We start from the raw sequence: 25,889 nt of genomic DNA on the forward strand, positions 1-25,889 counted from the left end.
GCTAACTGGCAAAAAAGCCCCTACCCATTAGCAATGACCATCGGCTAATGTATCATCTCCTTAGAAGAACTCCAAGCAAATTACTGGCTTTTTCATTCCTAAGGAGACAGGAATGATGTAGTGTTGATTCTCCAGGCAGAAGTTTATACGTTTTCTGCAAAATGAAATGGAAGAGGGTGGGGAGGCTGACAGATCTTTGCAGTGTAATCTCGCACTGACAATATGGCTTCCTGTTAATAAGCCTATAAATAAAGCTTCTCATCTTCCCACCCCCTCTGCAAATTTTCATACTTGCTTGCATTTCATACTCTTATCAGGACAGATCTAAATTGCTGTTCGCTAATGATGTGCAGTAATTAAATCCAGCTATCTGGAGCTGGTCTGTGTAGATTGCAAACATCCCCCAAACAGTTGAAATTTGGAGAAGCAGCTGCCATGGAGACACAACAAAATCATATCCTGGAGTTTCCTCCCACCTACCCACCCAAAGGTTGTTTAAATTAAACTCCATAACTACTTTCTAGATTACAATTAGCACACAGACTCGCCATACTCTTCCTCGTGGTTACATTCCACTGAGGTCGATTCCTGGCAAAGTTTACAATTTAAATAAAGGCCAGTGTTGTCGTAAGGTAAGGTACCCTAGAACTGGTCTTTATACTGGTTAATTGTTAATAAATTCTCCTCTCAAACCCTCCAAGCACCCCTATTTTCCAGGGACAGTCCTAGATTTACAGAAGCCATCCCGGTTTGATCTCAGAATGTCCAGCTTTTCCTTCGGACTTTTCCTCTGTTTTCATCAGAGAAATGTTGGAGGGTATGACTTCCAAGGGGCGGTAAGAGAGGCAACCACAAATTTGTATATTTATTTTTATTCATTTGTTGGTCTTGCATTTATACCCTGCCTTTCTTCTGTCATTTGCACAACATGGCTTCCTCTCTCTCCTCCCCCCGCGTGCCCCACACCTCTAAAATTGGTTCAAGGGGGATTGGAACAGCCTGTGGGGAGACAGCCCTATTCTGTGGGGACAGCCCTATTTACAGTAATCAGATGGCAACAATATTCCAAAGACAGATGCAACCAATTGAGTTCCTGTTAAATATGCATGCTTGCAAATGCCTGTATGCCATGTGGTTATTGGTCCAGAGGGTCTTGCAAACCCTTATTTGCTAACCCTGAGGCTATTTTGCTATAGCAACATCCCCAAGTCCCTGATTGCCTTTGCTTATATTGATGACCACCATGATTGATGAAATAAGGATGTCCCAGTTACGATAGGGCTGCTGTACGTCCTGACGTATGGCAAGAAGGGCAATTTTTTTAAAATAAAAAAATGCTTTGAAAATCCTTTGAACTCCCCCCCCCCAACAAAAAAAGCTCAACTTTTGGAATATGGCAACCCTAAGTTTTTTGTTTTTTTAAAAATATATTTGATTAGATTTTCTTCTAACCATACAAAAGTAAAAATCACCATAACAGGCAGACAATAGTAACAAACACACACAAACAACTATATGCCAAAACAATTTCAAATCCAAAAATAGGGATTCTCTGAATCCTGTGACTTTCCTCCTCCCACCCCTGGTTCCTTAATTTTGCTTTTCAACTGCATACCGTTACTATTCCCCCCAAAAATTCATCCAAGTTTTCCTATTATGTCTCTAAAATTACAAGTGTTCTTTAAATCCTGCCAATGTGTTAACTTGTTTACAACACTTTTGCATATGTACAAGAAACGTTTCCCATTCCTTTCTGAATTTCTTGTTGTCTTGATTCCTGAGTTTTCCAGTTAATTTTGCCATTTTGGCGTATTCCATTAACAAGTTAAGTTATGATGCTTCTTCCCATTAGCAACCCTAAGTTGTGATGCTTCTTCCCAGCCAGTGGCGGAGGAAGAGAGTGCGGTGGGTGCGGTCCACCCTGGGTGTCATCCCTGAGGGGGGTGACATCACACCGCTGCCCCCCTGGGACGCTCGCCACTTGCCGCGGGCAGCTAGCCCCGCCCCCAGGTGCACAGCTTGTGCACCTCTCCAGGTGCCAAAGCAGCTAGCTCCGACTCTGTTCCCAGCCTCCCTTTGGGCAATTCACAGCTCACCCTTTCCTTTCATTAAACAGTTTTGCTCCTTGACAAGTGCAAGGAGACATTTAAATTGCCTTCCTGAAAAGTTACTGGTTTGTGAAAGGGGGCCTCTCATGGGCTGGAGGTGGCATCAGCATAAGATGCAAATCACATATTTGATAGTCTAGGACATGGGTAGGCAAACTAAGGTCCAGGGGCTGGATCTGGCCCAATCGCCTTCTAAATCTGGCCCGTGGATGGTCCGGGAATCAGCATGTTTTTACATGAGTAGAACGTGTCCTTTGATTAAAAATGCGTCTCTGGGTTATTTGTGGGGCATAGGAATTCGTTCATATATTTTTTCAAAATATAGTCCAGCCCCCCACAAGGTCTGAGGGACAGTGGACCGGCCCCCTGCTGAAAAAGTTTGCTGACCCCTGGTCTTGGAGCTGCTCACTGAAACTGATTTTGAATGCTTCCAGGTGCGTATACCTAGCTACAAACTAGGGTTTGCATTTCACAATTTTGCAAACTAACTCCCACCTATTCGCCTTCACTGCTGCATTGCTGTACCATCTTATTTCACTTTGAAGAAGAAGAAGAAGAGTTTGGATTTGATATCCCGCCTTTCACTCCCTTTAAGGAGTCTCAAAGCGGCTAACATTCTCCTTTCCCTTCCTCCCCCACAACAAACACTCTGTGAGGTGAGTGGGGCTGAGAGACTTCAAAGAAGTGTGACTGGCCCAAGGTCACCCAGCAGCTGCATGTGGAGGAGCGGAGACTCAAACCCGGTTCCCCAGATTACGAGACTACCGCTCTTAACCACTACACCACACTGGCTCTCTTTGGGTAATCACCCTCCAGTTATACACACATACCCCACAATACAAATTAGAATACACATGACACCCATATGCACTGAAAATTTGTTGTTGTTTTTCGCAACTATACATTGAAGCAGCAATGGGACATTCTGTTCCCTCTACTGACCTGATTAGCAATATCATAAGCTGATGGTAAACATAATCTGTTTCTTTGTTTGTCTGCAGTCCATCTGACTGGGTTGCCCCAGCCACTCTGGGTGGTTTCCAACAAATGAAAACACAGTAAGACAGTTATGTCTTCTTTTTGGTTAATACCAGCAGGGTGCTGCTCCTGTTCAGACGTCTGATGCCAACCTCCATTAGCAAATATGCCAAGCTGAACAATTATTTTTGTAAACCTGTTTTGGGTGGGGAGCAGGGAGAGACAGGTCTGATTCTGAATCTAGTTTGCTGGCATTTGTAACAGTGCTGTAACACCAGGAGTCCTTTCCATTCCAGACTGTTATTTAACCCCCTTTTCGCCAAGGACTGTATGAACAGTTATTAGTGTTACAAGAGCTCCACCTGCATTTGGGGACAGGGACAACGAAAAGCTTTATGAAACAGGCGAGGATTTCCGCAGCCAAAATGCATGCATCCGCTCTCGGATTTGTGGCTTGAGATGATAAATAGGAAGATGGGAAGGGTCTCTGTACCAAGTCAGGACATTTTGTTCACCTGGCCTTGTTTTGCCTATTTTGATTACAAATTGCTCTCCAAGGTCCTAAGCAGGGGGCTTTCTCATCACCTACCAAGTAGAAATGCCAGAGATACAATTTGCTTTTCTTGTTGCTTTTATTAAAGGTAAAGGACCCCTGAAAGTTAAGTCCAGTCACAAACAGCTCTGGGGTTGCAGCACTCATCTTGTTTTACAGGCTGAGGGAGCCGGCGTTTGTCCACAGACAGTTTATCCAGGTCATGTGGCCAGCATGACTAAGCCGCCTCTGGCGTAACAGAACGCCAAAACCAGAGCAACACACGGAAATGCCATTTACCTTCCTGCCAGAGCAGTACCTATTTATTTACTTGCACTTTTTTGGCATATTTTCGAACTGCTAGGTTGACAGGAGCAGGGACCAAGCAACGGGAGCTCACCCCGTCGCAGGAATTCGAACCACCGACCTTCTGATCGGCACGCCCAAGAGGCTCAGTGGTTTAGACCACAGCGCCACCCACGTCCTTTGCTTTTATTAGTATTTCTAATTACTATTTAGGTTGTTGTTTGCAAGCCACTTAGAGATTTGTTTGTTTTTTATTGACTAAGCAGTATATACCTTTTGCCAAACAACAAAAATAAAATAAGTGTAAAGTAAGGAGGGAAGACGACAAGCTATGCCAGAGTTCAGCGAAACATAGTGTGATCAGTGTGAATTTGCTTCTTTTAGATGAGAATAGAGATGCATGAAAGTGCTTAGTTTGCCCAATTTTCCAGACTAACAAAAAGGCAGCGCTATAATTTAAAGGTCTATAAAGCTCAGAAGCTCGCACATTCATTAGAGGAGCTTGTAATTTAAATAGTCAAGTCCTAACTTATTTTCTGGGAACAATACATCAAATTGCCCTCTGCGAGAAAAAGTTGCAAGAGCCTACCATCTTTTGGAAGTAGTTTCATGTCCATTTACCTAGGAGCAAGTCCCATTGATCTCATGGGGCTTACATCTGAGTAGACATGGATAGGTTTGCCTTGTGTGTGCTTTTACAATAGATCAAATTTATAATAAAGTTATCAATATAACATTATTCGATTAAAAAAATGAAAATAATAATCTACTGCGGATCTCTAAGAAACGGTAGCCAGTTTTGCGTCTTTGCTGTCATATTCTTGTTCAGCACCACAGAAATGGCTACTTTTATCTCAGAGGCATGACTTTTGTCAGAAAATTGTTGTGCGGAGTTATGACAATAATTCAATATCTATTTAATTCCCAGGAACTGGTAGTTAGAAGCAGTGCTTCTTTTCTGGGGTACACAGGGGTACACATACCCCTAAACATTTTGTGAAGCTAAGTTTGGCCTCATTGAGGGGAAGTATTTCAGTATGAGTAATGTTAAGTTGTGGGTGAACATATCAGACAACACAGCGATTCTTCAAACAGCTCTTGTTTATGCACAGGCCAGAACTGAACTGAACTGAAGGGTTCAGCCAGCCGGCTTGTATAGAGCTCCACTACAACGCAACAGTAACAACTTTCTGTAACTATCCAATCACTGAACGTCACTTTCAATTGTCAATTGCAATTCCTAATTTGCAAATGTGGACCTGAGTGAAAACTATCTACAGTATCCCCCTGCTGGCCCAGGGTGAGAACTTCAGTACATAACAAGTGGGAAAATCAGAGTACCCCTAAATATATTTTTTAGAAAAAAAGCACTGGTTAGAAGAATGCTTGTCACACCACTACTCAGAATCTTCCACCTGAGGTGGCTACCTTACTACAGTGGTGCCTCGCAAGATGAAATTAATCCGTTCCGCGAGTCTCTTCGTCTTGCGGTTTTTTCGTCTTGCGAAGCACGGCTATTAGCGGCTTAGCGGCTATTAACGGCTTAGCGGCTTAGCGGCTATTAACGGCTTAGCGGCTTAGCGGCTATTAACGGCTTAGCGGCTTTAAGAAAAAGGAAACAAACTCGCAAGAACTCGCAAGACGTTTCGTCTTGCGAAGCAAGCCCATAGGGAAATTCGTCTTGCAGAACAACTCAAAAAACGGAAAACTCTTTCATCTAGCGAGTTTTTCGTCTTGCGAGGCATTCGTCTTGCGGGGCACCACTGTATACCTAATGATAGGGATTGCCCTCTTCAAAATATCCCCCAAATACGCTATGGGAATAGTGATTTGCCAGGGACAATAGCCAGAAAAAATAAATAGGAATAGCCAAAGTATTTCATGGAACCTCTTCTGTTTACTACAATGTTTGGTTCCTCCATTCTTGACCATGAAGAAGAAAATATCCCCAATCCTTGAAAAAGTACTTATTTCCCATCCTTAGAGCACCCAAGGGCACCAGAGAGGGTGGAGCAGGACAACTGCTCCCATGTTTTCTCATGACACTTTCCCCCCTGAAGCTTTTGCTATTGGCCATTTTGGGAAATCAGGTTGAGAACTGGAAGGATCCTAGCTCATGCCATGACTCATACTACTCATTCTACTCATCCTTGTGTTGAAGTGTCAGGCATACCATGAGATGGCTCTGGGCCCACAAAAGATTTCACCCAGGAGGTGATAGTATGCTCCTTTGATACCAGACACCAAAGGCTGACGTCATGCCATTCCACTGTCCGCCTGAAACTACATTTCTTCATCTGCCCCCAGATTCCTGCTGCCAACTCTAGTTTATTTGGGAGGCCAGGCAGCAAAGATATCAAAAGCTATCCAAACATTCTCTCAGAATGCCAGTCCGGTGTTACTGGCACCAGTCCTCCGAGATCTTCTTCCACCAACAACTTGCTTATAATTCAAAGTGTTTCCTGCTAATACTTGGTCAATGTCTGCATTGCTGGAGTCCTGCTGGCCTGGTATGGGAGGAAGGTAGAGTGCACTCTTTAAATCAGGAATGGATTGAAAAGTTTGATCTAAGAAAAACACGTAGACCTATATTAGATTAAGGACTGGTTAAGTAAAACAACAAGTTCCCCCTCCCCCTTTTTGTAACGTACAGTGGTACCTTGGGTTACAGATGCTTCAGGTTACAGTCGCTTCAGGTTACAGACTCCGCTAACCCAGAAATAGTACATCGGGTTAAGAACTTTGCTTCAGGATGAGAACAGAAATCGTGCAGCAGCGGGAGGCCCCATTAGCTAAAGTACCTCAGGTTACCTCAGGTACCTCAGGTTAAGAACAGTTTCAGGTTAAGAATGGACCTCCAGAATGAAGTAAGTTCTTAACCTGAGGTACCACTGTATCTTTGTTGTTGTTCTGTTTTCTACATGGGTACCATTTCTTGTTTCTTCTTCTTATTTGTGTCTTCTCTTGCTCGGTGCTCTCTGTGGTTTCAGGTAGGAGTCTTTCAAAGTCCTACCTGGAGCTGCTGGGGATGGAAGCTGAGACCTTGAACTGTAGTCACAGAGCCACAGTCCTTCCTATATGCCCTTCCAGCTTAGTCTTTCACCTCAGAGAGAGCTCTGTAGGCTCCTAACCAGCAGGAAGGCCTAAACTTGGATAAAACCCAGTCAATGAAACAGTGAGTGTGAGATGGCCGAGTCTGAAGGCATCATAACACAAGTGTGCTCGGATCTGTCTGGCAGCATCGGTCTGCCACAACAGCTGCTGGTAGAAAGATCATGTTGCTTCTTCCATGGGGAACAAGCATTTGAAACTTGCCCCCATGAACTCAGCCGGGGATTGTTTGGCATGAATTAAAAGCAGCAGGTGCCTAGATGAAAGGACATTTAAAACAGTTTAAAACATTTAAAACAGTTACAGCCTTTGCTATCACCAGCAGCCACAAACAATTCTGCTGTAACAAATCATTAAAGGAAGTCTAGAATGGGGTGGGGGATCTGTGGTCCTCCAGATGTTGGTGGAGTAGATGTTCTATCATCCTGAACCATGCTGGAGCCCGATAACATCTGGAGCAAGTGCTCTGGCACTGAGCTACAGCCTCAACCAGTTAATGCCACAAATGCCTATGTGGAGCCTGAACTCCACAGTCAAGATTCCACACATGGCATATTCCAGCCTTTGACAATCTTCCAAAGGCTGTAGACTCCAGCTCCCATCAGTCCCAGCCAACATAGCGATGGGAGTTGCAGTCCTAGGTCTTTTGACTCTGTCAGGTTTGTAGTACAGTGGTACCTCAAGTTACATACGCTTCAGGTTACAGACTACGCTAACCCAGAAAGAGTGCTTCGGGTTAAGAACTTTGCTTCAGGATAAGAACAGAAATCGTGCTGCGGCGGCGCGGCGGCAGCAGGAGGCCCCATTAGCTAAAGTGGTGCTTCAGGTTAAGAACAGTTTCAGGTTAAAAACGGACCTCCGGAACGAATTAAGTACTTAACCCGAGGTACCACTGTATTGACATTTCAACAATTGTTTTGACAAATCTGTGCTTATTAGAAAAGCCTTTTGCAGTCAAATGCTCTGCCACATTTCATAGGTGGTGGATCATAAGTATGCAAGGGTATTTTGGGAAATGATATATGATGAGATAAAAAAAAAGATGTTTAAAATGTTAAAATGAGTATACCAAAAAACAAACTAACAAACCCTGAAGTGTTTTTGTTAAGGATTATAGGGACAGAAATCCCCCTAAATATGTTAAAGTTGTTTATGTTATGCAGCAGCTAGAATTGTATAGGCACTGAAAAGGAAGGAAGAAGTTGTTACCAAAGATGAATGGATAATGGACTATGCAGAACTGGAAAAATTAACAGCAAAATTAAGAGGATCTAATGATTAGTGTTTTACAGAAGAAAGGATGCCTTTTTTGGACTACTTAAAGAAATATTAGAGTATGATGAACTCGTGAGCAGGATTTGAGCCATGAGCAACAGAAATAATTAGATTATAATATTGTGATTATGAGTTAATAGATAGAAGATAGCTGAAGGGGAGAAATAACAACTCCATTGAAAATGGGGTGGGAAGATGACAAAAATAAAAGACGTGATTGTATTTTGATTGTTAAAAATATTGAAACTTAATGAAATATAATTGGGAGGGAAAAGAAATGCCTTTTGCAAATGCTCATTTGGAAGAGAACTGTATCCTTCTCAACAGACATCCTTCTGACTTTGATTACCGGATCAAATCTGAGGTTGTCATCTCTGAGCGCATCAACATGGCCCACACTGGACAACACTTCACTGACGATGAGATGCATTATCTTACATCCAGACATTGCAACACAGTAAACAGGGAAATTACATAGTACCCCTAGCTGATAAAGAAGCTAAGAAGGCAGGATTTGTATTAGACTACGACTGGAAAGTGTGTTGGAACATGCCAGCAAACATGTGGTAAGATAGCATTTTCTAAAACATTCCATGGATAACAATTAGATTTGCCACAGTGGCCTAGAGGAGTCTACTTCTCATTGTTTGCACGGCTCTGTTTACGAAGAGTCTGGTCACAAATTTTAAATCATGGCTTATGGGTAAGTATTTCATCACACTGAATTATTGTCTGACTTCATTCATTATCAGGATTTTACATCTTTACTCAAAACACTCAGTTATCGGGGTTGCTGTCTCCACTATTCTTTCAATCTTTGATCTGTGGCTGTAGATTAGTAAAGTTAAAGGGACTCTTGATCATTAGGTCCAGTCATGACTGACTCTGGGGTTGCGGCGCTCATCTCGCTTTATTGGCCAGCATGACTAAGCCGCTTCTGGCGAACCAGAGCAGCACACGGAAACTCCGTTTACCTTCCCGCCGGAGCAGTACCTATTTATCTACTTGCACTTTGATGTGCTTTCAAACTGCTAGGTTGGCAGGAGCAGGGACCGAGCAACGGGAGCTCACCTAGTCACGGGGATTCGAACCGCCGACCTTCTGATCTGCAAGTCCTAGGCTCTGTGGTTTAACCCACAGCGCCACCCACATCCCTTGGCTGTAGATTAGGGTTTCCCAAACTTGGGTTTCCAGCAGTTTTTGAACTACAGTTCCCATCACCCCTAGCAAGCAAGACCAGTGGTCAGGGATGATGGGAATTGTAGTCCAAAAAGAACTGGAGACCCAAGTTTGGGAAACCCTGCTGTAGATCAAGGGCCTTCAAGATCAAAGACTCACCTTTAATCTAAAACTGCAATGGGGATTTAGTTTAAAATACTACAGCCGTTTCTTCTATAGCAGGGGTAGAGAGCATGGTGACCTGCAGATCTTTTGGATTACAATTCCTCTAATTCCTGAAAATTGAGCAGGCTGCCTGGGGCTGGTGGGAGTTGTATGTCACAATGACTTGAGGGCACTGTGTTGGCTATCCGTGTTCTATACCAGCCTGCCACTCTGCTTCCCAATCCTAACCCAGGGCTGGGAATAATACATATTTGCTCCACTCTTCAGAGAACTCTAACACTGCACATGCCACTTATTTTAGTGATGCTTCTCCTGCTACTTGAGAATGAATTAATGGCCTAATGTGTGCAGTCCTTAATGATGTGTCAGTGTGGTGCTGGCCTGTTGTGCAAAACAAAGAGATAGGTTGGGGGCTTTATTTCTCTAGATCAGGGGTCAGCAAACTTTTTCAGCAGGGGGCCGGTCCACTGTCCCTCAGACTATATTTTGGAAAGAAAAAGAAAAAAAAATGAATTCGTATGCTCCACAAATAATCGAGAAATGCATTTTAATTAAAAGGACACATTCTACGCATGTAAAAATATGCTGATTCCTGGACCATCTGTGGGCAGGATTTAGAAGGCGATTGGGACTGATCTGGCCCCTGGGCATGAGTAGAACGTGTGCTTTTATTTAAAATGCATCTCTGGGTTATTTGTGGGGCATAGGAATTCGTTCATTCCCCCCCCAAAAAAAATAGTCCGGCCCCCCACAAGGTCTGAGGGACAGTGGACCGCCCCCCTGCTGAAAAAGTTTGCTGACCCCTGGTGTAGGGTGCCTGTATTTTGCTAGATTCCCATGTACCCTACCTGCAGATATATATATATACATATACACACAGACACACACATACATATACACCCACACCCACACACAAACACACAAGTCTTCAATCCTCTATTCTTCCAAGGAAACATATTCTCCAAATCTGGCTTGCAATTCCCTACTTCCAAGGAGCAGGAAACACAGTCACGCACAGAGAATATCCTGAACATTTGTTAACTATGACAACAACAAACTTAATCTAGTTTGATGTCCTAGCTAATAAAAACAAACATTAGCCAGTTCATTTCTTGCCAGCTTTGTAGGGATGCTGTTTTTGACACACATACTAATAATCCATTGCCAGCTTTCAGTTGATGTGTAACTGTGGATATAAGCCTCGCTGACCACATTTGATGGGATCATTCACCACTTTCTTATTATGATCTCTTCTCAAACTTGGCGTGTCAGAGCACACACGTTTCGCAACACGGCTAATTATTTAGAAATCGGATACGTCAGGTAAAAACACTGTGTCAACAAACCCAGTGGTTTCTTATGCAGGAGAATCCTGGGTCTCTGAAAAAGAAAAAGTGGGGAGCCTACAGAAAAACAGAAGGAATAGCACAACAGAGTCAGAGAGCAAATGGAACCTTTGATTCATTTAATTATTTCTCAAAAACCTGGCCAGCACCAGCAGTGTTGATAGCTCTAAGTCAATGAATCAATTGCGTGATGCTTCTGGAGCAAATTTTTTCTCTCTTTGCATTTTTCACTTAATAAGAGGGCAAGATATGACCTCTTGGCATTTCTGGGTGGATACATCTGATCCATTCACTTCAAAGATAACAAGTATTGTTCTTTTCATATTCTAAAACATTCTGCATGTGTTTTCCTTTGCACATGTGCTTGCCAGACAAAGATAGGATTTCTGTGCCTTTTAAAGTTAACACTGTCCAACTAACCAGTGGTTAAACCACTGATTTCAGTGGGCTGGATGCAAACCAAACATGCAGAAGGTGCCAGGTTCAACATCTCGTATCTCCATGTATGCTGGGAGGGCCCGTGCCTGTAACATAGCTGTCAACTTACAGATTTGAAAATAAGGGACCAGCAGCCTTGAAAATAAGGGATCAGCAGCCAAACTAAGGGATTTTGCTTAGCTTATACATCAATCCGCCACTAATGGAGCCATGCTGCTTTGGCTGCGACTGTGTTTTGCATGGGGTTGGACTAGATGATCCTAAGGGTTTACAACTCCGACCAAAGAAGAGTGGCAGTCAAAACTGATGAACGACGTCGAGATGGCAAAGCTTACAGGCAGAATTAGAAACCAGGAGGAGGACCTCTTTAATAAAGAATGGGGAAAGTTTATAATTTATTTGAAAAGCTATTGTAAAGAGTTACATACATTGGTAGGATTGACAGAAAACTTGTAGTAAAAATTTGAACTATGGATAGACAAATGATTTATAAAAATAGAGTTATGAAAGGGATGCAGAGGGGGAAATCACTACATTAAGATGGTGCGCTGGTTGGAGGGTATGCTAAGCAGCACGTCGGGGCTGCCGTCGTCCCAGCGCAAGGAGTTCCATCGGCCCTTCCCCGCCCAAGAGAGAGGGAGGGAGGGAGACTCTCGTCCACACCGCCCACGAGCCTGGCTTGAGGCGGTTGCGGCGCCTCTGGCTTCCCCTGGCAGCACAGCGGAAGTCTCGCAAGAGAGGGGCTGCCCGCCCGCCGCCACCCGTCTCCTCATGACACGCCCCTGAGGGGGAAAAGGGAGAGACAGAGACGTGGCAGCTCATGCGCGTGCTCTCTCTTGCTCTCTCAAGGCGGAGGACCCCAAGCCGCTGCTTCCCTCCCGAGCCGGGCGAGCATGAAACCCAGGAAATTTAAGGGACATCATCAATCCGGGACAGCAGCGGGACACAGTGCTAGGATAAGGGAGTTTCCCGCCAAATAAGGGACAGTTGACAGCTATGGCCTGTAACATTGTAGAACAGCTGCCTGTCAGTATAGACAAGGGTTTCAAAAACTGCTTTTGGACTCCAATTCCCATCACCCCTGGCTACTGGCCCTGCTAGCTAGGGATGATGGGAGTTGTAGTCCAAAAGCAGCTGGAGACACCAAGTTTTGGGTGGACTGGTGTAGACAATAGTGAACTAGGTGGACCAACGGTCTGATGCTGTACAACTTAAGTTCCCAGGTGACAATAGCTACTTTACAACTGAGGATTGCTTTGGAATCTTTGCTGAATCCATAGTTCCATGTGCGTCTTGGTCCAAATTTGCCTCTGCCTGACTAAGCTGGGGTGTAGACTGGGCAGTGCAAGAGTAGGAGGCAGGAGGGTGGGCTAAACTCTGTGCCATAGACTGGCCCACAGGATCCAAGCTTCAGGCTGGTCACCTAAGGAATATGTATGAACAAGCAGCAGAAGCTGTTCACAGCAATCAAGATCTTTCCTATGCATTACTTTACCCATCTGTATTCACAAGAGTGTTTCTATTTACTCCAGCACATTGGTTTAGTGTCAACATTATGTACTGTACTGCATGAAACATACTATTTCTACCTTTAATGCTTTAAAAATGAATGAATAAATAAACAAACTGCACTGTGCATAAAGAGGAAAGATGGTACTAAACAGTCTAATAGACCCAATCTAAATTGCACTGCTCATTTGCTCTTATAATATATAATAGCATATAATTTGATCTACGGGGCTATTTGTCTTTCAAATCTCAAGAGGGAATATTTAATTTTCATAGTGCTTAATACTTTTATTCAAAACAGAATGATGAACATTATGCATTACAAACACAATTCATTTAAAGTGCTTCAATATTTCCCCCTCCATTCATTCAGGTGTATATTCAAAAGGCAACAGAGATAAACTTACTGGCTTGGCAAGTCTCTTGATATGGCTTAACTTCTCCCCAAGAGATATTTATTTTGTGGGCCTCAGTTACCCAAGAGAGAACGAGAAAGACATAGGATAGGTTCATATAAAAAGAGAAAAACAATTTTAAAGCACTTTCGTCAGCTGTCTAACTGAATTATCAAAATATAGAATCGAGTTGGAAGCAATCATCTCGTTCGAGTGTGCAGAACCTTTGGCTCTCCAGTTGTTGTTGTTGTTGTTGTTGTTGATGATGATTAAATTTCAATACCGCTCTTCATCCAAGGATCACAGGCTGGTTTACAACATAAAAACACAAAAATATGTAACATAGTAACAAAGAAAAACAATAACCCCCACCACACAAAGTTTAAAAGGCCACATAGACTGCTTAATTAGCCAAAGGCCTGGGAGAAAAGGAATGTTTTTTTCTGGCACCTGAAGATATGTAGTGAAGGCATCAGGTGAGCCTTCCTGGGGAGAGCATTCGACAAGAGGGGAGCCACCACAGAAAAGGCCTGTTCTTGTGTTGCTGCCCTCCAGACCTCTGACAGTGGAGGCACATGAAGATGGGCCTCAGATGAGGATTGCAGGGTTGAGGTCGGTTCATATGGGGAGAGGTGGTTCTTGTTCAATTACAACTCCCATCATTCCTGGCTACTGACCATGCTTGCTGGGACTGATGGGAACATCTGGAAGGTCAAAGCATTCTCCATGCCTGATCTAGTTGAATGTCTTGGAAGAAATCCACCACTAAGTTGTGGCATCTGCTTAAAATCCTAAAATTATGTTCATCTTAATGTTTAGTCCAAAAATAACCCTTCTTTTGCAATTTGAACCCATTGGTACAGGTCATATTTCTGTTCCTTTTCCTGACCCTCTTACAAATAGCATAAGCATCTATATCAAGGGCTTGACATCTATAAAGCTGCAGCTTTTAAATAAACTCACAAAATGCTCGTGAACGTTGGCAGAGATGGATTTACGGGGCTTTTAGCTTACACTGTTCCATATACAACCTAATCTCTCCTCCCCCAAAGTGATAGCAAGAAATACAAAAATTTCGGCTTGTAAAAAGGAGTCTGCACCTTAGCCCTAGCAATGGAACTGCAGAGACAAAAACCAGATGCCATGATCAAAACTCCCACATTCCTCCACCCTTTTCCTGCTACGTAACAAGCTGCTCCTGAAACTCTGGGGGCTATTGAGCATAGTCTCCAATACACCGCAACAAACTATGGTCAGAAGAGAAAATCTAGCGCTTCTCAGGAAGAAGCACTTGGACAACCCATACACATATAAAGGTAAAGGGACCCCTGACCATTAGGTCCAGTCGTGACCGACTCTGGGGTTGCGGTGCTCATCTCACTTTATTGGCCGAGGGAGGCGGTGTACAGCTTCCAGGTCATGTGGCCAGCATGACTAAGCCGCTTCTGGCAAACCAGAGCAGCGCACGGAAACGCCGTTTACCTTCCCGCTGGAGTGGTACCTATTTATCTACTTGCACTTTGACGTGCTTTCAAACTGCTAGGTTGGCAGGAGCAGGGACCGAGCAATGGGAGCTCACCCCATCGCAGGGATTCAAACCACCAACCTTCTGATCAGCAAGTCCTAGGCTCTGTGGTTTAACCCACAGCACCACCCGCGCCCCATCTACACATATAAATACCATAAATATGGGGCAATATGGGTCTGGGGGGGAAATGCTGTATGTGCCCTGTAGCCAATCAATCCAGGGGGTGAAGGGGGTTTTTTGGCATATTTTCTAGATTCTAACTAAACATCAGGAAAAACCTTCTGACACTAAGAACTGTTTGACAGTGAAACGGAATCCCTCAGGAGGTTGTGGACTCTCCTTCCTTTGAGGGTTTTTAGCAGAATTTGGATGGCCATCTGTCATGGATGCTTTAGCTGAGATTCCTGGATTGCAGGGGGTTGGACTAGATGACCCTTGGGATACCTTCCAGCCCTACAATTCTCTGATTCTAGGGACAAGGAGAAGCAGTTAAAACAATTCCAATTAAGAAAAAAAAGTTATTTTACTTTACTCACCCACCTTACTAAGTCTGCTCCCTTTATCCCCTCTACCTCTCAAATAATCAATTTGCCCCCAATTATGTTGTATGAACATATTCCAACAGTTTGAACTACAACTGTAGTACAAAAAAACAAAAACAAAAAAACGAGATAGCACTCTCACTTTCAACAAAATTCTAGCCTTGCTCTTGAAACTCCCTGAAAAAAACAAACATAAGACATCTTTGATCAGATCCCAGCTGCTCTGCGGTCAGAACACACACAAGCCGTTCATTGATTTGCTGCTTACAAATCTGCTCTCTTTGCCATAATGAACCAGCAGGCAAGCTGTCAACCGAGGGTGCTGGGCCAAAGCCTGCTCTGTCCAACCAGATGCAGAAGGCTGGTGGAAGTTCTTCCTGAAGAAAAGTCTGGCATAGTCTGCGTTTCAGAACAGGCTTGGTTCTTCACTGCTGGTAGATTCGTTTTCTTGAATGTACTGGAGGATATCAACTTCGCCCATGGTCTGAGCCTTTACTTCAGTTGGCTTTGTTTTGGGGGCTGAGGAGAATGGGGGGTTTGCATCAGTTACTGCTGGCTTCTTTGGTAACGCTGGCTTAGGTGGTAGCTTGGGCTTGGAGCTTAGTTTCCACATCTTCTCAAAATCCTCTTCCACTCTGAGGAGGAAGAACAAGTTCAAAGACGTGAAGCAAATCTTATTCCGATTGGGGGGGAATATTTATTTTTAGGTTAAAGATGAAACTTCTACTTCAAAACCTTACCAACAAATAATAATAATAATGATAATATAAATTTTATTTATACCCCACCCTCCCCAGCCACAACTGGGCTCAGGGCAGCTAACACCAGGTATAAAACAATTGATTAAAATACAACTTAAAAACAAGATTAAAATACGACATTAAAATGCAGCCTCATTTCAGTAGAAACTCAAATCAAAAACTTTTTGGGGATGAAAACGTCATATCTACACCAAGGCCAACTATCCAGACTGGTCCTACGTGGGCCTGGAAAAAAGCCAAAGAAGTCCTCAAATAGGATTTCCATCACAGAAGGAGAAAGGAAAAAGGATAGAGGGGTAGGGGATTAGGTTGATTCCAAGCCAAAGGCCAGGCAGAACAAGAGTACTGCTGCTACGTTAGACCTTTCACGCAAGCTTCACTTTATCACGTAAACCCCGAAAAATAATTGGCTTATTTCCAGTGCCCTCAATCTATCCACAGAAGGATTTCTGCTTGTGCAAAGGACCTTCTCCAAGGTGCAGATTTCAGTTTGGTCACACTGTGTGCAGAGGCTTGGAGACATTGTAACCAGTGCTATTTTCCTAGAAAAAGAGGTGTCAGGGCTCACCGCGAACTTCTCCTTTGTTCTCTTAGAATGGCAATGGCACCCACCAGAGAGGTGCCAGAGCTGTGAGCTCTGGCTGAAAAAAGGCCCGGGCTGTAACAATGGTGTAGAACGGAAAGTGAGAGGCACCAAATTTTGGCAACACGCACGGTGCCGCTGAAATTTGAGACTCCAAAATCCACCACTGTTTCTCCTCTCTCCCCACCCCCACCTTCCCCAAATCCGCTCCAGAGGGTTGAGAAGAAAGAACAGATTGAGGGGTATGAGGGGGAAAAGTTTTCCATTACACTTAGCACTACTTTGGATACAACTCGTGACTCCTATGAAAGAATGAGGTACATCAAACCCAGGCCAATAGAGAACAATGTTTTCTGATATTTTATGCATAGAACACAAGAGGCAAAGCAGTTACAGTGGTACCTCAGGTTAAGTACTTAATTCATTCCAGAGGTCCGTTCTTAACCTGAAACTGTTCTTAACCTGAGGTACCACTTTAGCTAATGGGGCCTCCTGCCGCCACCGCACAATTTCTGTTCTCATCCTGAGGTAAAGTTCTTAACCCATGGTACTACTTCTGGGTTAGCAGAGTCTGTAACCTGAAGCATTTGTAACCTGGAGCGTTTGTAACCCGAGGTACCACTGTATCTGAAAAGTTTAAGAAATAGAAACAAAAAGTGTATCTCATTGTTTATAAGCGTTATAAAGAAACATGGGTGTTTGCTGTCTATTTTTAATTTTAAAGGTTTATAAAGAGCACAGAAACCCACATTCTATTTTTAAATTTAAATATGTTAAGTTTGGTTTAAAAAAGGAAAGCATGTGTTAGAACTTCTTGTCATAATACTGTGATGGTTTAATAGCAGCTGGGTTTGCATGGAAAACATCGGCACTTTCTAATTAGGTCAAATAAGCTAGAAACAAGAAGTTGGTTGCCCTGCCAGTTCCAAAGATTCAGCATCTCCACCACCATTTGAAAAGAGAGCAAGAAACAATTATATTTGTCGTAAGAAAATACCAAACGGTCACACCTCAGGGATCAGGGAAAAAAAGAGTGGTTCTAATCTACACCACGTTTCCCTATTCTGCATAATGATGGATGAGGTTGAATCCCGACAAGACAGAAGTAATGTTTTTAGTGGACAAGGGGTAGGCGGATGTGGGGGACTCCCTGGTCCTGAATGGGGTAACTGTGCCCCTGAAGGACCAGATGCGCAGCCTGGGAGTCATTTTGGACTCACAGCTCTCCATGGAGGCACAGGTCCAGGACAGCTGTCTACTAACTCTATCTGGTCTGCCAACTGAGACCCTACCTGCCCCCAGACTGTCTTGCCAGAGTGGTACATGCTCTGGTATCTCCCTCTTGGATTACTGCAATGTGTTTTACGTGAGGCTACCTTTGAAGTTGACTCAGAAACTACAACTAAACCAGAATGTGGCTGCCAAACTGGTGACTGGAAGTGGCCGCCAGGACTATATAACACCAGTCCTAAAGGATCTTCACTGGCTCCCAGTACATTTCCAAGCACAATTCAAAGTGTTGGTCCTGGCTTTTATTGCCCTAAAAACAGCCTTGGCCCTGTATACCTGAAGGAACATCTCCACCCCCAGCTCCTCGGAGGCCTTCTGGCGGTTTCATCATTGCGAGAAGAGAGGTTACAGGGAACTAGGCAGAAGGCCTTCTCAGTAGTGGTGCCCTCCCTGTGGAACACCCTCCCACCAGATATCAAGGAGATAAAGAACTACACAACTTTTAGAAGAAATCTGAAGGGAGCCCTGTATCAGAATGTTTTTAATGTCTGATGTTTTCTTAAATTGCAGTGGTTTATGTTTAATTCAAAGGTTGCATAAGGTGGTGTTTTGCCCATACAGACAAAATGTCTATCTTTGATTACTGGGATGAGACAGAAGAAAAACAATAGATGGCAGTTAATGACTGTGTGTGTTCTTCCTTCTCAAATATTCCACTCCAGTAAAAATCAGGCTGTGCCCTGAAGACATCATGCCTTAGAAGATCAAATGTGTTGCCAGTGCATAAGACACAATGTGCAACTAAATTTTTACCTCCGAGTAGATTAAGGTAGGTGTTGCTGATGTGACTTGTTAATAAAAGTACTCTTTGTATAAACAAAGGAAGGCCCACAATCACATATTCCAAGGGACCTCACACAGTGGATTCCCCACCCCCCACCCCACTCACATTAGTAAGTAATCATTAAAGCTTTCGGAAAATCACTCAAAACATGACTTTTGGCCTGGACATTCTGCATGCAAGTGCATTCCTGTAGTTAATGAAATGTGAGTCCGTAAAATCTCCCGGATTGCTAATATAGTGTGCAATTTATTCCAGTCACCTGAAATTCTAAATCATGTTATTGTATGCCTTTAACCTGCAAATGATTGCTAAGCCAAAACTGACCATAAGGAGTTGTGCTACAGATGATGAGTAAGGTTGGTGCCACAATGGTCAAAACTATTAACAATGGGTATTGTTACTCAGAGTAGGCCCACTGAAATCAATAGACCTCACTTAGTCGTGTTCATTGATTCCAATGGGTTTAACTCTGAATAAAACTAAGTTGCATACTACCTCATTCACTATGAATCCTGAGGCCTAAGGGTGGCATCCAATGAACTTATCCTGCTCACCCAACAACTTGTACAACAGAACTTCCTCTCCTTCTCCCTTTGCACCATGTGCCCCACAAATACAATGGGGGTTCCCAAACCCCTCCAGAGCAGATTTACAGGGTGCACAAAAGGGGGAAGTCCCATTACACAAGAGGAAGTCCTTGCACCAAAAGGACAACTTTGTTGGATACACCGTAGCACTGAATACACCTCAACGCTCAGGCTTCATATACAAGTTATTTGCATCATGCGTTAAAAAAATACAAATTCTTAGTAAGGGCTAGATCAGATACCAATTTACAGATAATGAAAATCAAGGTCTCGGGCTATCGTTTAGCCTGTTGACATTTCCGAATGCGAACCCTTCCAGCATAAGAGTTGCTACATGTCTGTTGCTCTGCAAAGCTAGGGAACACTGAAGACCCTACGACTTCTGATGCATCCAAGATTAATACCGTACCTCAAGAGCTCTTCGGTGTCCTCCTCAAGGCTACCGCTTAATGCATGTTCCGTGCTTGCACAGGCAGTTGGCAACAGCAGCGAGTCACCCAGAGTCACCAATCCACCAAGGTCTGGATCTTCAAACAATTTCAGATCTGATAATTGAGCAAAGAGATAACAGCTACATTTGACTTGTACACAGCAATAGCCGGAATATCGGATCCTCCAAGTGTCCCTGTTTTCCAGTCCCAGATTTATAGAAGCCATCCCAGTTTCTGATTTGATCCTGGAATGTCCCATTTTTCCTTACGATGTCCCTATTTTAATTTGAGAAATGTTGGAGTGTTGGGGACGCAGGCAGCGCTGTGGGTTAAACCACAGATCCTAGGACTTGCCGATCAGAAGGTCGGCGGTTCGAATCCCCGTTACTGGGTGAGCTCCATTGCTTGGTCTTTGCTCCTGCCAACCTAGCAGTTCGAAAGCACGTCAGAGTGCAAGTAGTTAAATAGGTACCGCTCCGGCGGGAAGGTAAACAGCATTTCTGTGCGCTGCTCTGGTTCGCCAGAAGCGGCTTAGTCATGCTGGCCACATGACTTGGAAGCTGTACGCCGGCTCCCTCGGCCCATAAAGCGAGATGAGCGCCGCAACCCCAGAGTCGGTCACAACCGGACCTAATGGTCAGGGGCCCCTTTACCTTTACCTTTTTATGGAGATATGAGACCCACAAGTAACTATACAACCTTTAGAAGACAGGGAAGTTTTTAAACGTTTAATGTTACAAGATATTCTTATATATGTTGGAAGCCACCCTGAGTGGCTGAGGCAACCCAGTCAGATGGACGGGGTATTAAGTAAAATAAGAATAATAATAATATGCCCCTATTTTAATCAGAGAAATGTTGGAGGGTATGGAATATTGGCTTTCCTGTCTTCCCACCCAATGGGCATAAGTCACCACTGATGACCTCATTCAGCTTGATTCTGAATGCGTCCTCCCCACTGCTGGTCTGTAGCCACTGGAAGAATATCCCTAAGGGAATGCAGCCCTCATAGGGAGAAAAAGATCGAGATCGGGGTCTTTGCTTTTAACTCAACTAAACCACTGGAGTCAACACACATATCTAAATGAGCGTACTAAGGCATTTTCCATCTTGGAATAAATGACGGTATGCCCAAGCTGGAATAGAACGATTTGGAGTTTTGCAACTAAGCTTTGCGAAACTCTGGCACATATTTTCAGAGCACACATCAAGGAGCTGACTAGAAATACACTTACTTTTTTTGGCTGCCAATATCCTCTTGCTGCCGCTGAATGAAAACCCTTTAGCTGAGCCAAACAGTCCTTCATCGGGAACAGCTTCTTCGTCAAAAATTGTTAACTTGGGCTTCCCATCTTTGGCTGGAGGAGGCGTGGGTTTCTTAGTCTTTTTTGATCTAAATGACAGCAGAGAAATCCAGCAGACACTGTTAAGAGTGTTTCTTTTTTTCTTTTCCAGAGGAACAGCCACCCTGTAGACTTACAAATTGAATTTTGGGGAGGGGGGAGATTTATGGCCTGGAGGAGGTGCCCTTTAACATTCTCCCCCATGTCTCTAATCAAAAGCAGCTACTAGCTGCAGAGAGGGAAACACGCTGGCACAATTCCACTCGACAGCTGCTTTTCTAAGAGAGTGTGTGGGGGGAAAATAACAGTGGTAATTCTTACTGTGCTGGAAGATAAGAAGAAAGCAGTGCAGAACCCCGCAACGTGCTCCTAATGGTAGGAAAATAACTGGCACCCAAAATTGTAATGGAAGACCATTCCAAAAAAAGTGCCTTCTCTGTGCTTTCTGGAGAGGGAGCCATGGAATAAAGCTCATGTGAATTCTGCAAAGGATGCATGATCAACCCCAAAATGTTATCTTCAAGTAGGCTTTGCATAGTACTGATCCATCAGGCTGTTTGAACCAGAAGGGATCAAAGCTAATGGCCATCCAATGTCAAGCCTTAACAAAATTCCCCCCAAAGCTTGTGCTCATTCCAGTCAACGTCATATTAGATTTCAATAGTGATCCACCCTAGCCTTGGACACAATGGCCACAGAACTTCTTGAAATGTTGCAATGATCACACTATGCTCTCCTTATTTACAGAGATGGCACATCTTTCTGATTCTTTGTAAATGTTACCATAGCCACTTCCACTTCCCAAATCTGAAGCTACTGAAGGTTTCAAGTTCAGAAGAAATGGCGGATTAATATTCTACAGCCCTTAAAACATGTATTTGGGAAGGTGGAAGTTGTTGTTTTGCTGCTTTGTTCTACAGTGGTACCTCAGGTTACATACGCTTCAGGTTACAGACTCCGCTAACCCAGAAATAGTACCTCGGGTTAAGAACTTTGCTTCAGGATGAGAACAGAAATTGTGCTCCGGCAGCACGGTGGCAGCAGGAGGCCCCATTAGCTAAAGTGGTGCTTCAGGTTAAGAACAGTTTCAGGTTAAGAATGGACCTCCGGAACGAATTAAGTACTTAACCCGAGGTACCACTGTACTTATTTACTTGTCTTTATCCTATATTTTGTTCTGTGAACCGCCCTGAGATCTTATGATGAAGGATGGTGTATAAATCTAAATAATAATAATAAGGCAGTCACAGACACTTTAGGACTATGGAAGTTTTTTTAAAAAAACAACCAACCAATAATCCATCTGCAAAGTCGAATAATTAGTGACACATCTATTTTTAGATATGCTGAAATAATAAAGACACTCGCACCCCAATTAATACATTTTAGCTACATTTCTGCGTGTGTGTTTGTGTGTGTGTGTAAAAAAAGAAAGAAAAGGTGTGTGTGTATCAGCGTTGGCAGTATCTGCAACCATGTTTCATCCTGCCGATTCCCTTCTATGGAAGGGAACCTCTCATGAACTGCTTGGTGACTAACATTTTACCAGCGACACGGTTCTCCTGAGGTCACTTCAAAACAAGGAGACACCGTTCCCACGAATCTGCATTGAGCAAGTAACTGCCTTCTCTCCCAACCCATTGCAAAAAAAGAGTATCCATCAGCAGTGTAAAATGTACAAATGCAAAATTATAGGGATTTCTGCGAGAGTTGAACGGTGAAGCCAGCAGCAGCCAAAGGGGGATGTCTGTCCTGCTCCAAATAAGGGTGACTGCTGAGTCAAAATCCAGTAAGAGGGATTAAATTGAGGAAGTGAAATTGATCAGAAGTGCCACCGAGAGCCCAGCATGACGTCACCACAAAGAGCCAGGAGAGCACAATGTTCCGTGGGAACAGACAGGAGCCCTCGCAATTCGCCCTGGCGCTGGTTTATTAATAGCACTGTTTGCAGCTTCCCTGAAGTAGCCCTTGCTTTTCACAAAACTGGGCCTTTATCAAGCTTACTTCAAGAGGCTTGTTGCTGGTGGAGAGGCAGAAAGTTGGCTCTGCCAACATCCCAACGTCGTTTTTACCATTATTGGCTCATTGGTGCTATTTTCTGGAAGCAAAATAGTGATGGGTTCACAGAAGCCATTCAAGGTCTAATGCAGCAATTCTCAAACTTCTTTTTCTCTGGGTCACACTTTCAGAATAAAAATTTGCTCACACCACACAGATTTGTTTTAATTGGTAAGAAATACAGTGGTACCTCTGGATGCGAACGGGATCTGTTCCAGAGCCCCGTTCGCATCCTAAAGCGAACGCAACCCACGTCTGTGCGTGCGCGGGTCGCGATTCGCCGCTTCCGTGCATGCGCGTGACATCATTTTGACCGTCTGCGCATGCGCCAGTGGCGAAACCCGGAAGTAACGCATTCTGTTAGTTCCGGGTCGCCACGGAGTGCAACCCAAAAATGCTCAACCCGAAGCTACTTCAGCCCGAAGTATGACTGTACCTTGGAAAGTGAAAAGGAACAACTCTTAGCAGTGATTGATTTAAAAGCACAGAACACAACTACTTTATAATGTGATCATGGGGCCTCCAAATAGTATAAAACAATGCAATGACAAGAACATGCCCCATTCATTGGGGGGGGCAAAAATGTTACACAAAACTCTAGCTCTATTTTTAGCACTCTACGTTTCTTGCCCATCCCCCACTCTCCTCCAAACATTTGTCATCTGCAAGATGCTTTATGAAACATGACAGGCCAACCCCGCTAGCTGGAAATTCTATGATGATTTCAAGCATTCCCCTAAAATTGTTTGTGTTCACAACTAAACAATTGTTCACAAGAAACTGATTGGGATGGGGGGAAGTTTCGTGTTCCAGCCTTCCCTAAGCTAGTGCCTTTCGCATGTTGTACCTGAAGGGCACCGGGTTGGGAAAAGATGCCTTAACATGTTGAAACATGGAAGCCCTGTGTGTCAGTTTCACATCTAGATGACCCTTGAAGTCCTTTCCAGCTCCATGATTCTATGTATATCAACTCTTCTCAGGATCATAAACATGACAAAGGATACCCTTGCAAATAGCCACTTGCCTGGTAACCAGTGGTGACTCTTCAGGACACCAATACAGATGACTAATGTAGACAAATTGCCTTTGTGGGCTTATTTGCAGGAACATTTGCAAAACACTGAGAAGCATGAGGAAATGCCCATCGCAAACAGTCAAGACCAGACTTCTGCTAACCTACATACACTTTCGCTGCAATGAATAAGCCTTTTCAAAAGCCAAGCCAGTTATTCATTAAAGGCTCAGCAAAAGAGGCCACTGAAATCCACCCCCCATTAAGGTTTACCATTGTCAACAGAACCCACTCTGTGAATCGAGTGATTCAACGTTTCCTGTTCCTTGGGCAGAGGCTTGGGAAGCTGGTGGATGAGGTAATGCCCATTCCAAATTCTATTTTGAGAGCTGAGTCATCCTATTATTGCAAAGTCCCTAAGACAAAAGGTGCTTCAATCTGCCCCGTTTGCTCAGTTCCAAAGCTGCAGAAAGAAGCAGCCTTGAATTGTACTTAGCTGTGGCACTAAACCTACTTAGCTTTTTTAAAAGACTGCTATCCCATTCCACATAAACTACAGATTAGCTACCAAACCCGTATCTGGGCTCTTCAATTTCCAACTGCCAACGCTCCCCCATTTCATCCCCATGGTTTGTTTTTTTAAACTGAATTTCAAATATATCCCTATTTTCCATCTCTTCATTCTTCTAAATATCTAATATGTCATATAAAAGCGATACTACGTACTACTTGTGTGATGCGCATAAATAGGATATAATGAACATACAGAAGAACACACAGAATATATTTTGTTATCTTTGCTTATAATAAAACTTAAGCTCTCTCTTTTTTTCAAATAGTGCAACAGACAACCCTTCACCCAGTCTTTATTTACCATTTCCATTTTTCTTTAGAGTTATTGTTAATATGACTATTGCCATCAGCTCCCACAAATGTCAAACCAGTTCTCTTTTGTTCAATTTGCGCTCATCTTTCCATTATTTTGCATGGGACTCTCTCCCATTTAAACACAGTAACTCTGCTTTAAAGAAAACCCTACGCTTTCGGTAGGATTAAAGCCTCACCTTTTCCCTTACAAGACTAGCATTTCACATGTAGGAACCGATTTTACGTAAGGGGAGTATTTCACAACGTGAGCCCTGTAGCTCACCTTGAGCCTGAAATGTCCACACAGGTAAGTGTGTCTGGCTGTTAACCAGAAGGTTGATAGTCCAAGCTCACCTAGGGACAGCTTGTGGGATGTAATCCTTTGGAGCAGTCAAATACAACATTCCTTGGTTCCCTAGAGTGGACACAGACAGGGGGATGTTACTCCAGCCAATATAACTTCCTATTTCACTGGTCTGGAACATCCTCCCCCTGCATGTGACCAAGCAGATGGGCATGACCCTGGCTGACTCCATAAAAGAGCCAAGCCATGCTGCCATTTACTCTTGATGCCATTTTCTTCTCTTAACGTATTTTGCTGTCTGCTGGCTCTCAGCCAGCAGCACATGGGCTCTATCCCCATATGGGATGAACTCCCACTTTCTTCTGTAACTACAGTGGTACCTCGAGTTAAGTACTTAATTCATTCCGGAGGTCTGTTCTTAACCTGAAGCTGTTCTTAGCCTGAAGCACCACTTTAG

General features: G+C 43.7%; 1 protein-coding gene across 1 annotated transcript in view; it reads right to left on the minus strand.

Annotated features, from left to right (window-relative positions):
* Window positions 1-15,127: 15,127 nt before the first annotated feature.
* The window catches only part of HS1BP3 (HCLS1 binding protein 3), a 32,427-nt gene continuing 21,665 nt past the window's right edge, over window positions 15,128-25,889 (minus strand). Inside the window, exons 5-7 of the mRNA XM_080999271.1 lie at window positions 21,084-21,241; window positions 19,827-19,962; window positions 15,128-16,047 (exon numbers count right to left, since the gene is read on the minus strand). Coding sequence (XP_080855397.1) covers window positions 15,819-16,047; window positions 19,827-19,962; window positions 21,084-21,241 — 523 coding nt within the window. The 3' untranslated portion in view covers window positions 15,128-15,818. The remainder of the gene's footprint in view (window positions 16,048-19,826; window positions 19,963-21,083; window positions 21,242-25,889) is intronic.

The sequence above is a fragment of the Podarcis pityusensis genome (assembly GCF_964106645.2).
Source record: "Podarcis pityusensis genome assembly, chromosome: 3".
NCBI classification, from domain to species: Eukaryota; Metazoa; Chordata; class Lepidosauria; order Squamata; family Lacertidae; genus Podarcis; species Podarcis pityusensis.